Source organism: Nilaparvata lugens, chromosome 4, assembly GCF_014356525.2.
Source record: "Nilaparvata lugens isolate BPH chromosome 4, ASM1435652v1, whole genome shotgun sequence".
NCBI classification, from domain to species: Eukaryota; Metazoa; Arthropoda; class Insecta; order Hemiptera; family Delphacidae; genus Nilaparvata; species Nilaparvata lugens.
This window is the reverse complement of record NC_052507.1, coordinates 34785419-34800681: the sequence shown is the minus strand read 5'-3', so window position 1 is coordinate 34800681 and position 15263 is coordinate 34785419. Positions and strand designations below refer to the sequence as shown.

The 15263-nt window shown below is 33.9% G+C and overlaps 1 protein-coding gene and 1 long non-coding RNA gene across 7 annotated transcripts in view; one reads left to right on the top strand and one right to left on the bottom strand.

The window, feature by feature from the left end:
• Positions 1 to 6885, bottom strand: part of LOC111045333 (DNA helicase MCM8) — an 86390-nt gene extending 79505 nt beyond the window's left edge. For 5 of the 6 annotated variants that reach the window (XR_005571205.1, XR_005571206.1, XR_005571203.1 and 2 more), the window contains exons 1-3: positions 6558 to 6885; positions 3708 to 3887; positions 1989 to 2126 (exon numbers count right to left, since the gene is read on the bottom strand). Coding sequence is in view for 1 of the 6 variants with exons in the window: in XM_039427371.1 (XP_039283305.1) it covers positions 1989 to 2126; positions 3708 to 3870 (301 nt within the window). In the remaining 5 variants the exon portion in view is untranslated. Of the gene's footprint in view, positions 1 to 1988; positions 2127 to 3707; positions 3888 to 6092; positions 6212 to 6557 lie in introns of those variants that run through there. The other variant, XR_005571202.1, reaches the window with a different exon arrangement.
• Positions 1206 to 15263, top strand: part of LOC120351153 — a 41191-nt gene continuing 27133 nt past the window's right edge. Inside the window, exon 1 of the long non-coding RNA XR_005571207.1 lies at positions 1206 to 1506. This is a non-coding gene — a long non-coding RNA (uncharacterized LOC120351153). The remainder of the gene's footprint in view (positions 1507 to 15263) is intronic.

Genomic DNA, 15263 nt, shown 5'->3' with positions numbered 1-15263 from the left:
GTTGATTCTATTAAATCATTCACTATGAAGATATAGCAGATCTCGTGTGTATCCAGCGTTATTGTCCTGTCACCAGCTGGCTCAGATCTTTGTTTATAAGTAGACTTGAGATGCGCGTGAACACTAGCGTCAGGTGATCAAAGTTGTGTGAGTGCGCCACACCAGATTTTTCTATTTTCTTTCTACTGATTTACAAAATTTAAATTCTAATAACAATGCCACGGTACGAACGACATCCAAGCTTGGGTCGTAGAACTCGAAATGCTGTAAATTTAGAATATGCATGGGAAAATCAGCAGCAAGGAGATATACCATTCAATTTCCCAACAAGCTGCATTCAACTATATCTAAAAATACAAACTGCTGTTAGTTGTGTACAACTAACAAAGCACATATGAAATCCATATTGAGATATAAATGTAATTACTGATTGTTGGATAATTTTCATAAAAATATACTGCATCAGATTAAGCTAAGGCTAAGCACACCTGAGGAGACGCGGCTTGGTGAAGAAAGTGTTGATCTTATGGAGATTGCCTTATCACACCGTTCCATGCCATGCCCTATTCAGTGTGTATGAGTTCTTCAATTCAAACCAATAAGCAAGAAGCACCTGGATGCAAAATGCCGCATCGCGCCTCCTCAGGTGTGCATCCAGCTAAAGTTGGTCATGAGATGCATTTATTAACTATTTGGCGGTACGAAGTTCGCCGGGCCAGCTAGTGATTAAATGAATCTTCAAGATTATTTTAATTTACTAGTTCAAAATATGGAATAGAAGAAAGGTACAATAAATGAAAAAAATTATATTCTACACAATTGATAGATTATATACCGTAGATGAAATTAACATGCACGGGATAGCGAAAACATTTTTGACCCATCATCACTCCTGAACTATCAAAATCATTAACTTGAAATTTTAAATAAAGATTCTGAATTTACCGAGTATGGATATAGGCCTATTTTCATTTTCATCAATTGATTTCAATTTAATAATTAAATGAAAGGCTGTGGGTTTGAGTACAACTATAGTCCTTTTTTTGCTGAGGATTTTCAACTCCAATGAAGATTATGTTTTACTTGTCCACGTAATTTTGTCAAAATAATAAGAACATTTTTGTTTTTAATTGTGTTGACGCAGTTTGAATTTAATGGAGTTTGGCACTGAGTAGTTAGGTTCAATCTTCCCCGTCTACTGGCGCACTCTAGTGCATAATTGTTTAATTGTTTGTTTTGTAGTTTTCAAGTTCAGTTGGTTTGCATGGCTGCCTTCGTTGACAGGATAGTTCGACTCGTTCGTTGATTTGTATTTCAATAGGAAATTATTAATTGTAATTCCGTGTTTCCGATCATAGGGAGTAATAATTGATTTTAAAGTACATGTGAGAATTTGAGTATTTTTTATATTGGAAGTAGTGAATTAATAGTAAAATTGAGAAGCAGAATTCCATGCATGATTCAACAACTCTCAGCAGTACCTGGCTACATCATAAATCATCAGAGGTGATGATTTATATTTATAGGTTATTTACATTTCTCTATTCCTTAATTCTTTCCTTTACCTTTTTACCACCCAAACCTATAGGTAAAAATCACTTTGACTTACAGCATAGATCATCAGCCAGGGTAAGTTTTAATAATAGAGATTTTCATTGCATCATGAATGGATTCATTAGTATTTTTCTGTCAGAATATATTGAATATTAAATCGATTAAAATTACAGTCCACTTAATCAGGAATTTGTATAACTAAATTGAATTGTCTATTCTTGGTTTTCAATTTTAATTTTCAGCTCTAATTCAATCATCACAGAAACTTTGGGAGCGTGGTTTACACCTGTTAGTTTTAATATAAAATCTACTAAATAACCTCGAATCTTCTTAAGCTTCCCATTAAAATTTTGCAGCATGTAGACTGGTGTACCTTCAATTTTGTCCCAATTTTTTTGTTTAGGGGCTAGGAATTAAGATTACTTAAAAAATACCTTCCATAGGAAAATACAGCTTCCATGCTTTGTAGCAGCCTGGTATTGGAGTGAACAGTCTGTCGATGGCAATCTGTTTGGTGAGCTCTGTGGGCGTTGTGTACGACTCCTCAGGCGAGCACTGAATTCCATCATTAACTGTCCAATAAAAAAAAACGTTTTTTAGTTTTCAAGAGAATAAAAATTAGATCAATTGATCAGCATTGGGAAAAAATGAAGAAATGTAGAGTGTGAAGTGGCTCAGTTTAGTGTCAGAGTTTCCAGGTAGTACCTGGTCGATTTCAGGGCTTCTAACGAATGATTTTAGGCAGCAGGAAACGACTACTTAACGTATCTATCAGAAACACGAGAAGGGCACAAGAAAAATATCCGTCCTGGCTGAGATTTATACCCATCGTTTATAAATTATAAAGCCAGAGTCTTGGTGTAAACCATTCAACTACAGCCACTTCACAGCAGGCAGAGTAATAAAATGGAGAAAGCATAAATGAATAAATGAATTTATTTCCTCCTCAAATTACAAAATTAGAAATTAAATAGTATCTTGGAAATTATACTGATCACGTATCCAGTTGTGTGATCAGATAATCAAAGTATAATTAACAAGGTAAAAACATAATCAACTTGAATAATAAATAATAAAAATAAAAATAAACTAGTATAAAAATAAAAGCTGTGAGTCTAGTCTAGGTAATTAAGATTGCTAAATCATTACTGAAACTACTGCCTGTAGCGCATGAGATAAAAAAGACAGAAAAACAAATAAATTGAAACAGCCCAGAAAACAAAAAACTGGAATAAATGAAATGCATTTAAATGTAATAATTAATGTAATTCATATAATACCGTACATGCCTTAGTGGAATAATGATTCTTAAATTGAATAATAATATTTTTATGAGAATGGTGCCGTTGAACAATGCTAGCTCAGCCTGCACCATTATCTAACAACATTTCTAACCATCCACACGTCGTTCACTGTAAATAAGCAGCTCTTTGCTCTCTCACAAAAGATAATACAGGAATCACACCTTCTCAATTCAATTGGCAATTTATTGTAAATATAAAACCTGTGCATGCTTTCTCTCTGGTCATATGAGAAATAATAAATGATTTGGACAATGTCACAAAATCTCTTAATGAATTCAAATAATAAATCAACTCCAATTCACGTACTTGAATAAATATTTTGTCGATTTTTTGGTACCTCCAAGTACCAAATTCTACCTATAAATGGTAAACAAGCACAGTGAAGAAATCAAGTATAAGAGCTAACACCTACTAAAACATTCAATGGCTTATCACGAGATAACTCAGCAGCACCTAGTTAGAGATTAATTAGTTAGAATCAGTAGTTGAATGGAAAACTTCATTTCCAGTTTCATCAGTGCTTTTTATTGATTCTTCCACTAACTTATTATGTTTTTCTATCTTATATTCTGATTGAACTGAATTATAAATTATACGGCTGGCATTCAATTGAATCGATCGCCAATAGATTATTGAAGAAAGAAACGGGTTTAAATTGTGTTTCAAGTAACTATTTTTCTATAGTGGGAAATCAATACCTTATTCCTGAAGTTATAATAAAATTAACAAAAACGTTAATAATGTAATTATAGCTACTGTAAACACTTACAAACAAAAACTAACCTGATATACTACCTTATCTAATACCATTTCAGTTTTAGTCGGATTCAATGTTAATAATGCATTTACCTTGTTCTCGGTCGTTTGTGTTGTTTGGTCTGTTGTAGCCTCCATTCCCTCTACCCCTCCAGTTTCCTCGCGCTTTCCAATTTCCTCTTCCTCTCCAATTTCCCCTTCCACGCCAAAACGATGATCCCCTTCCCCTCTTTGAACCCGAATTTGAGTCACTCATGATGAGACATCAAATTTCTAAAAAATAAACATCTAATAGTTGTAACAAACATTATAGCATAGTGAATAGTTATTTAACATATAGCAAACATTTCAAAATAAAACAATTCACATTATCGTTTGTTTTCTAGAGCGGCAGATCTCATAACAAATACGTAGGCTAAAGCTTGGTTGATTTGCAATTTATATTCACTGAGATATTTGATTGTGATTTTATTTTGTTTTCAAAAAATTATTGCAACATATAATTGCTCTAAAAATAAATCTGTAAAAAATCAGTTAACGGATCTGAAATTACTTATCTAAGATTTATAATTATAACCTACGGTACTTGAAACTGTTAGGTCTATTCTTTATTATCTCATACTAGGCCTATAGGTATAGCCTATCATTTCAATATTTTTTCTGATAACAAAGGAGAAAAATTAAGGCGGCGCCCTATTTCAACACGTTTTATGTCAGAAATGACATAAATGTTGAAGTTGCCAAAGATAAGATCACCAACAAACCATCGTTACTTTGTTTTGTGTTGACCCATTTGGGGCCCAACGTTGTGATATGTGGCAACTTAACTGCACTGATATAACCTTTATGAGGAACATAGCTTAGGCACGGACCAATTAAATATCACAAATATCGAAGGTTTCAAACTGTCCTCCAGTTATTGCCTGAGTATGTGGGGTGGCATAGCTTTTTTTGAAAAAAATTTCCTGTTGACATAGATGAGCTTCAGTTACCATAACAATGCAAACCAAAGAAACAAGTGTTTGAAACTGTTGGATTAATACTCAGATATCAATCAACAAAATTGAATAGGAACGTACAGATCTCCTAGCACTGATACAGCGGAATTTTTAGAAAAATTGGAACAATTACTGTGACAACATACAAAGAAGCCAAATGATATAATAATACTGGCAGATGCAAACTTTGACATACTCAGACCAGATGAGCGTAGTGTAAAGGTCCTTCGAAATGTGTTATCTGAGTTTGGATGCAGAATAGATCACATCCTTGAAACAAGGAAAACCCGCACTACTGTATTCAGCATTGATGGGTATTACACAACTATCAAACAAGAGAAGATTGTGGTAAAAGCACACAATACACCACTGTCAGACTACCATTTGTTGCTATGCAAAATGAAAAATAGAAGTAAAAGTTGCCACACCACTTACAGATATTCTAGAAATGTATCAAAAAACAGATTAACTGAACTGAAGGAAATGTTAAATACAACCAAAGTCTGTTGTAGTAAAATATTTCTACATACTTTATTAAATACTTTACATACATATTTCTAAATACTTTCTACAAATAATGCGCCATAGCCTTGGCCACATTATGCCTCTAGGGCAGAAAAAAATGAATATACAAAGTGGAATGATTTTTATGGATTGTGAGTTGCAGAGGATGGAAGTTTGCATGACAGATACCTGCTGACAGGATCAATCGAAGAGACAGGTTTCAAGAATCAAAGAAAATCGATGACATTGAAGTGAAGAGGAAGAGAACAGATCAACCATAATAATCCCATCAGACAGAGAATCCGAAAGCAATTATATAAGCTCCGACACTTGAAATGGCCACAAATGTATGTAGGATACTGAAGCTATCAATCAATAAAGACAAGACAGTAAATATAAACTTCACTCCAAAGGGACAGATATTCAATATAGACAATGTAACCAATGAACCAACAAATACAAAGGATTGTACAAGATTTCTTGGTATTATGATGGACAAGAACCTAAACTGGAATGAACATATTGACCTTTTGTGTAAGAAACTAGCTTCAACCACATAATTATGTACTTCGTAGAATAAGATGTACCACTCATGTCAGTACCGCTACCACATGTCCACATTTAGTGCGTATCATGCCCTATTCGCATCACAGCTGCAATATGGCATTGTTGCCTGTGAAGCTTCAGCCCAGGTGCACATGGACAGAGTTCTACGAAGTCAGAAATAACCTTGTGAACCATCCTAAGAAGAGATGCATTGGAGCACTGTGGACCATTATTTGGTGAAAACAAACTGCTTACAGTGGTCCCAATCTAAATACTTGAAACCATAACCCTTGTCATAGACTCAATACCGAATCTCAGAAATAGTTTACATACACACAAGAAGCGAACTGAACGTTGAACTTCCGCAGCACAGGATCAGCAAATTCAAGAATATAGACCTACGCTGGCTCACACTTCTTCAACTACTGACCAGATATCCTAAAGACTTTGAGGGATTCCGGACAACATTCCACAGACAGCTGAAAAAATACCTCATTGCAAGACCGTACTATGCAGTGACCGAATTTATTGAGGAGCATACGTACCACCACCTTAGAGTAGGTAGTGCAAGATACTTTATACACCTTAACGACCCTGACAGAGAAGACCAAATCCATTGACGATTCCCCAATCTCAGGACCGTGAGGAAGACATCGGAAGTACCCTAAGAGTAAGACTAAAAATTTGACTTCGTTTCAATTATTGATAAAAAAAAATTTAACTTCATTATATTTTATCTATTTAACTTTATTTTCCAATTTTGATAAAAAATATAAAACCATAGCAAAAATTACAGTAACAAACAATGATATTTATTTAAGTCTTGATTACAATTTTATAAAGTCAAGAAGTAACTAGGTACTTACTTAATATGTAGAGAAGTTTGTTAACTTACCAACTTTAGTATGAAAGTAGTAGTTTCACGAAAATTGTAAAACAACAGAAATTGATATGGTTATAAATGTCTTTACTATTAGTGTAGTGACGTTTATGGATTAGAAAATTTAATTCTACAGTACGGTAACCCTCTATAATTTGTTTATTTTTTTAAAAAGCGCTCAATAACGATTATTAACGTTCCTGTTCTTAATTTAAGTAGAGTAACCGTAAGTATGAAGTTAACTTAAAATAAATAACAAAGAAAAATTAACTTTAATATTTATAAAGACTTGACTAAAATTGAAGTTTACATTACAGTTTATAGGGTGAAAAATGTTGGATGATTGCCGCCAAACTTCAATAGGCCTACATGAACATGCGCAAAACATAACCTAAAAAGTAGAAAACAGCTGGGTGAAATTCATTTTGACACGTATTTCAAATTGTCCATATTTCAACTTTTCTTCAAAATCTATAAGATATTTTAACAAAATCTTGAAAAATGGTCATCTACTTTTCATCTACAGAAAACCACCAGCCCTGAAAACCACCACAACAAAAAAATTGGGCTCTCTCGTCAAACTTGGAAGACGACAAACTAGGTCTATTTTCGATCCGGCTTGTCGCTTCACGCACACGACAATAGTGAGGTCCACGTTATAATGGCAGTGGATAAAGATAGAAGAATAGCGATGCCGATTCTCTGTATTAATTAATTATATTTTCACACTGTCAAAAACATAATTGGCATCGTTGTGGACCTAGAAAAGGATAGTACCACCGGCTTTGTCGAATGATAGACTAGGATAGCAAAACCAAAGTTGATCAAATACTGTCATTATAACGTGGACCTCACTAAAGCTTGGGATAGTGAGGTCCACGTTATAATGACAGTGGATAAAGATAGGAGAATAGCGATGCCGATTCTCTGAATTAATTCATAATATTTCTACCTGTCAAAAACATAATTGACATCGTTGTGGACCTAGAAAAGGATAGTACCACCGGCTTTGTCGAATGATAGACAAGGATAGCAATTTCAAAGTTGAACAAATACTGTCATTATAACATGGACCTCACTATATACATCAATTTGTATGAGTAATAAATGATATTCCATTTTAGTCATCATATTCAACTATCAATTTTGAGTAACTGGTCAAGCAGTCAACGGCTCAGTCAATAGAATTTTTCAGTTGAGTGGAGCCAGGATGATGATCATTAATAATATTAGAACTAACCTATAGAATAGATAACTCAAATTCAAATTGACCACTTTCTCTGATATGCGCATATTATATCTATAAATATCTTAGTTTTGTTTTCAATACAGTTAGATAATATTAGAACTTAAAAAATCAAGTTTATCTGTTACTCACTGTCTTCTTCATTTCATCTTCCTGACCTTCTTAGGTATCATAGTTTGAATTGTTTATTCCAAGAGAGTGAGGAATGTAACTGTAGTATAGTGTCCAAAACCATATCTATAAAGTATTTGGGCTTGACTGTAGATGAGCTTCTAACTTGGAATTTGCATATCAGGAAACTGAAAAGATCTTGCTTCCTTCTCCTAAGAAAGTTTTATTACATCAGAAATGTTTCCCAAATAAAATTATTCGGAGCATGTATTTTGCATTTGTGCAGTCCAGGTTGAGTTATGGTATTTCTTGTTGGTCCTCGACATATTTATCACATTTTATGTCAATTATTATATTGCAGAAGGCTTTTATTCGAGTTATCTGTGGTGAAAATGGACGTTCTCACTCTTACCCCCTTTTCAGAGAAACATCTATATTTCCTCTGTGTCATTTATATGTATTCAAAATTCTTTCCATGTTTTTTAGGCTAAGTGGCAATCAAGGTGCGGATGTTTGTTTGTTTTTAAAGCTTCCCAGAGACTCTAATCAGATTATAGGAATTGTCAAAAATTTATAATACATACAGTATTACAAAAAAAGAAGAAAAAATCACACAAAGGAACCCTCTCTACACACAAACTCTTCTGTGGTATAGAATACTCCAAGCATCAAAAAACTTTTTAATTCCTTCTCAAAAACATTGACATCTTCACAATTTTTCAAGTGAGTAGGAAGCTTTCTAATATATTTAAGGCTCATATATGTAGGTTTTTTCTCAAAAAGAGCTGTTCTGTGATACAGTGAAGCATAGTCTCCTCTATTTCTAGTATTGTATCCATGCGAATCAACATTTCTAGTCATTGTCTGTCTTCTAACATGCATAATCACCTCATAGATATAAATAGAGGGCACGGTTAGTATGCTTAATTCTTTTAAGTGGTTCCTACAGGACTCTAAAGGCATAATACCTTTGATCGCTTTAACAGCTTTTTTTTGGAGCTTGAACACCCTCTCCAAATTCTTGCACAACCCACCCCACACAATAATGGCATAGCGGATGTGTGACATTATGAGTGAGTGGTAGACTGCCATTGTGAGTTTTGTATCATTCAATCTTCTTATTTGTCGGAGTGCAAAGACTCCAGATGCAATCCTCCCACAGAGCTGATCAGTATAGAAATCCCAAGAGAGATGCTGATCCAGAGCAACCCCTAGGAATTTCACGAAATGAGGCTGGTTAACATTTTTTTCATTTACCTGTACATTAATAAGTTGATCTATCCTGGAATTATTTCTATGTTTAAATAGTAAAAAATGGGATTTTGATTCATTAATTCCTAATTTGAGTTGAGAGAGGTACTGGGCTATGGCATTAATGTTCAAGAAAGATTCTATTTCTAACACACTTGCATCCTGAGAGCTGTAAATGTGTGATGTGTCATCGGCATACATTAAAACTTTACCCTGGGATATAACTTTTGGCACATCATTTACATATAGCAAAAACAACAAAGGGCCAAGTATAGAGCCCTGTGGTACACCAGCCTTCACTGATACTCTATCCAATAAGTAATGAATTATCTTCCCTTTCTCTTCCCTTGTTATTTCCACACACTGAGACCTATCCAGGAGATAGGACCTGAACCATTCCAGTTCAACATCTCTCACACCCACCAACTCCAGCTTCCTTAACAAAATTGAATGGTCAACGCAATCGAAAGCTTTGCTTAGATCCAGAAAAAATCCAACAGCTTTCTCACCCTTATCCATCATATCAATTATATCCTCAAAAATGGATACAATTGCCGTCTTTGTTGATCTTTCTTTCTGAAACCCATGCTGCTCCTTGGCCAGAATTTGATTTTCAGCAAGATGTTCAACAAAGCAAAACATCTCTCTACACTTCTCAAAAACCTTACCAATAGAATTCCCAAGAGTAATAGGTCTGAAATTATTTGCAACGTTTCCCTCACCGCCTTTGTGAATGGGTACTACTTTTGACTCTTTTTATTATCAGGTAACATATTCAAAGATTCATTTATCAAATGGGTGAGTGGATCTAATAAATATTCTTTACAAGACTTCAACACCATAGTAGATATCCCATCCAGACCAGTTGACTTTTTACCTTTCAGACTATTAATATCTTATCCATCTTCTCTCTTGTAAAAGGAGCAGCTATGAATTTATTCACAATACTTGTTCTGTCATCGTAGAGTCAGAGAAAATGTTGTCATTCAATTGTACAGAAACATTATTCTTTATGCCAGCCTCCTGAAAAAATGTACGGTATTAAAAAAATTGGAAACTTCAAAGCCTCCTCTCAAAACCGTTCCCTCTTCTGTTACAACTTCGTCTATATAACAGTTCTCATTCCTCCGTTTCAACACACCCCTCTCTTCATTTATCACCCTCCTGACAGAAAGATTCAAATTGTTGGACTCCCGTAAAGAATCTGCTGTAAATTTACGCTTAGCCTTTCCAATTTCATTCGCATAAAACTTCTTCAATCTAATATACTCTTGTTGGTGTGCATGGTCTCTACTTTGTGTGAAGCGTCTAGAGGCAGCTCGTACATTATCTCGCAACTGCAAGAGCTCATCATTAATCCATTTATTCTTGATATTTCCTCCACTTATTATAACTTTTTTAATTGGACAACAGACATTATAAAGGTAATTCAGAGTTTGTACAAAATTTGAATACTTTTTGTTGAGATCATTTCCATTATAAACTTCCTGCCACTTTTGTTTTGATAAATGGATATTTAGACAAACCAAGTTACAATCACTTACATCTCTCAAATTTTTCGAGATAACTCTCTTATCCGGAGATACAAAATGATCGCCCCGCATTTTAATAGATTGAAAAGTGTGGTCAGATAATTCAGAATTTTGTACTGCAACAAAACTATCCTCTATATTTGTTATAATATTATCTATTATAGTCTGAGAGTCTCTTGTGATTCTGGTAAATTCACTAACTTTTATTATCAGGTCGTTTTCAGCAAAAAGGTCTTTGAAAGCATCACTTAAAGGGTTTTTCACATGGAGATCAACATTAAAATCACCTGCAATTACTATCTTATTAAACTTTGGTGTTAGGTTTTGCAAAATTGTGTCCATTTTGTCATGGAAATCATTCCACTGGGCGATCTATATACTCCAGCAACAGCAATTTTCCCTTTTCCTTTTCCTATTTCTACAGCAGTGATTTCTAAATTCATTTCAGTGGAGAATTGATTCAAGAATGAGAGTTTCTGAACTTTAATGTTTTTCTTTACCAAGATACAAACGCCGCCACTCCTGAGTAAAGATCTACAATAACTTGCACTTATGCTATAGCCTTCAAAACTTAATTGCGTTATTTCAGATTCTTTGAGACCATGTTCAGTAAAAACTACTACATCTGGCTTTTCAGCTCTTGGGAAGACATTTATTCTGTCCACTTTATTACTCATATACTGAATGTTCTGATGTATGATAGTGCATACTCCTGTAATATTTGATTCAGTTAAAGGTCCAGAGTATCTAAAGAATAATTTCCAGAAATATCATTTAAAATTGGAATACTGGAACAGCTCTTTGTTGAAAATTCGGATTCCTTTACTATAAATGTCTCAGTGCTTTTCTGGTTGCCTATTAAATATTTTTTTATGAGTTGAATGAGTTTGGGTTTGCCCTTGTGCTTGTTGAAATGTGAGTGTAATCTGTGATGTCTAGCTCATTCAGATCAATCATGCCAATTTTATTATCACTCATTAACTTAAACTCCTCAGACATCCATGTGTTTAATCTACTCACATTTACATTCATTAGAGGTCTGTCATACCTTAACGGAATCGTTGATATAGCCACATTTGTTTTCTCAGCTATTTTCTTTATTGAGTCAAAATTCAGGTTAGTGGGCTGATCCACTCTGTCAACTACATCGTTTGTCCCTGCTAAAATAATCACAGTGTCGTCCTTTGTGAAATCCTCAGTAAAATCGTCAATATCATGAATTACCGTATTAAAGGAGCATCCAGGTCTAGAAAGTACAGTTGCCTCATAGCCTTCACATTTCACTTCATCATTCAAATTCCATCCTAAATATCTTCCATGACTGTCTGACATTACTAGAACTCTTTTCTTATAATTTACTCTCTTTTTGTTTGCAATTTTTCTTGCAACATGATTTTTTTCCTTAATCTTTTTCGCTATCTTATTTATGACTGGTTCACTAGGTTCTTCCAACTGATTTAAAATAGGTACTGAATGAGTTTTCCGTATGCACAATTCCGCCGGTCAGAGATTCGTTTGCAATTGTTTGACCTGGCGAGTAAAAATTGTTCAATTCTTCGTAATTTAACTGGATTGTCTTATTTTTAGCTCGAAGACAACTGTTATCGGCTTCTAAAACCTCAATTGTAGTCCTCATCTCGCTTAATCTCTGCTCAAAAGTTTGATTTTCTCTCTTCCTTTCCTCCCTCATTTGCCTTTTCAACTCATCCATCAACGATTTATAGTGTTCAATCTCGCTCTCTTTATCCATTTCACAAGCTTTCAATCTCGAATCGAGATCCCTTGCATGCTCAATTACATCGACAGACTGTTCATGTCTCATCTCCCTTAGGGATGAAACCGCTTCCAATGTATGTGCAGGTGATTCAGTTTCCAAATCAATCAATTTTTGTTCCAAGACAACTGCTCTATCTTTTAGTGCATTTTTCATGAACTCCAATTTAGCTACTCTCTGTCTAAGATAATTATTTTCTTCGGATATGGATTTATATTTAGGTGGATCGGGCGTGAGTGTAACATAGGGAGAGAGCAAGCTTGTTAGGGATGGCGTCTCATCATCAGGTGTTTTTTGCGGTGACCCACCAAATGATGAATCACCCGCTGCATCACAATCAGCCTCCTCTGCTTCATTTTGCTCTGATGTTTTTTGTCCCGCCGACTATGTTTTATGATTATGAACACTCGGTTTTCCGACAACAGTCGACTTGAGCGAGTCTGTTTTGATAGTGGATGAGCAAAGCTTAACTAAAACGAAACCCTTCATACATGATTCCTGGTTGATCTCTTGAAGTTCTTATTATTTTGAGTGTCATAGTTAACTGCGATGATGACTTACAAAACAAAATAGCCAGTAAGATAGGGAAACAGTAACAATAGGAAGATATATATTAGTAGAAGCAAAAAAAAAAAAAAAAAAAAAAAATTATAATAATACTGGACTACGGAATTATATTATAATTACGAAAAAGTGTTATCAAATTAACAACAATTTATTTATTAGCTGTAGTAATAGTATTTTAGCAAAAATTAGTCTGTAGACATGCGAAAGAGAAAAACAAAACCATCATGCTTACGTGCAGCAAAATAGAAAAGGAAACTTTAAATTGATTGATTCTTATTTATTTTTTTTTAAATTCTAGAAAAGGGAAAGAGATTGCAATTCTTCTTAAACGTCAAAGTATATAACTGACAGTCTTTGTGATTAAAATAGAGATAATGTTGAAAACGTTTTTATTTCTATTTTTTTTATATGTTGCTTATAATACAAGAGGTAATACTAGAGGGTTAATAATTCCACCCAGATCATACTGCACTCTCTTTCAAAAGAGCTTCATTTTCTTGGGTCCTAAATTTTTCAATAGTCTGCCCGTCGAGATTAAAAATTCAAATAATCTTAAATCTTTCAAATCTAAATTACACCTATGGTTGATGGATCATTCTCCGATTGAGATTAATGAGCTTTTTGTCATTCTTAGATGAATACACTTGACAGTCACTTGTTTCAATTCTTCCATATTTTTTTTAATTAATTATGATTTCTCCATGGTGTGTGTGTGTGTGTGATGATTATTAAGATAATTAAATTTGATTAAGATAGTATTTTCATTTGAGTTTATAGATAAGAATTTTTAGTTGAGTTCTGAATGTATTTCACTCCTGTTTGCAGATAAGATTTTTCTTAGGCAAACAGTATTGTATTCAATGATCTGTAATATAATTTGTATAATGGAATTTGTCATGTAAGTGATATCATTGGATAAAACTTGATTTGATTTGATTTGAGATACTAGAAGGAGATTAATTTGATTCCCTGAATATGGTGGAATTCCCCAATATGCGAATATTACTAAAACTCCCAATAACTTCCATAATGAACACTTTTAATAGGCCTATTTACTTTTCAGCCTTTCCAATGTTACTACAAACTAAGAGGAAATATCGGGGCACCGAACTTTGCTCGTTATTTTTATCTATATATATAAAAGCGAAATGGCACTCACTCACTCACTCACTCGCATAACTAAAAATCTACCGGACCAAAAACGTTCAAATTTGGTAGGTATGTTCAGTTGGCCTTTTAGAGGCGCACTAAGAAATCTTTTGGCAATATTCCAACTCTAAGGGTTGTTTTTAAGGGTTTAAAGTTCGTCTTTTAGCATGTATATTCTTCTTCTCCCAATCTCTTAATTATAATTGAAATTTCCATATCAGGAAACTGAAAAGATCTTGCTTCATTCTCCTAAGAAAGTTTTATTACATCAGTAATGTTTTCCCAAATAAAATTATTCTGAACATGTATTTTGCATTTGTGCAGTCCAGGTTGAGTTATGGTATTTCTTGTTGGTCCTCGACATATTTATCAAATTTTATGCCAATTATTATACTGCAGAAGGCAGTTTTATTCGAGTTATCTGTGGTGAAACTAGACGTGCTCACTCTTACCCCCTTTTCAGAGAAACGTCTATATTGCCTCTGCGTCATTTATATGTATTCAAAATTCTTTCCATGTTCTTTAGGCTAAGTGGCAATCGAGGTGCTTATAATACAAGAGGTAATACTAGAGGGTTAATAATTCCACCCAGATCATACTGCACTCTCTTTCAAAAGAGCTTCATTTTCTTGGGTCCTAAAGTTTTCAATAGTCTGCTCGTCGAGATTAAAAATTCAAATAATCTTAAATCTTTCAAATCTAAATTACACCTATGGTTGATGGATCATTCTCCGATTGAGATTAATGAGCTTTTTGTCATTCTTAGATGAATACACTTGACAGTCACTTGTTTATATTCTTTCAAATTTTTTTAAAATTAATTATGATTTCTCCATGGTGTGTGTGATGATTATTAAGATAATTAAATTCGATTAAGATAGGTATTTTCATTTGAGTTTATAGATAAGAATTTTTAGTTGAGTTCTGAATGTATTTCACTCCTGTTTGCAGATAAGATTTTTCTTAGGCAAACAGTATTGTATTCAATGATCTGTAATATAATTTGTATAATGGAATTTGTCATGTAAGTGATATCATTGGATAAAACTTGATTTGATTTGATTTGAGATACTGGAAGGAGATCAATTTGA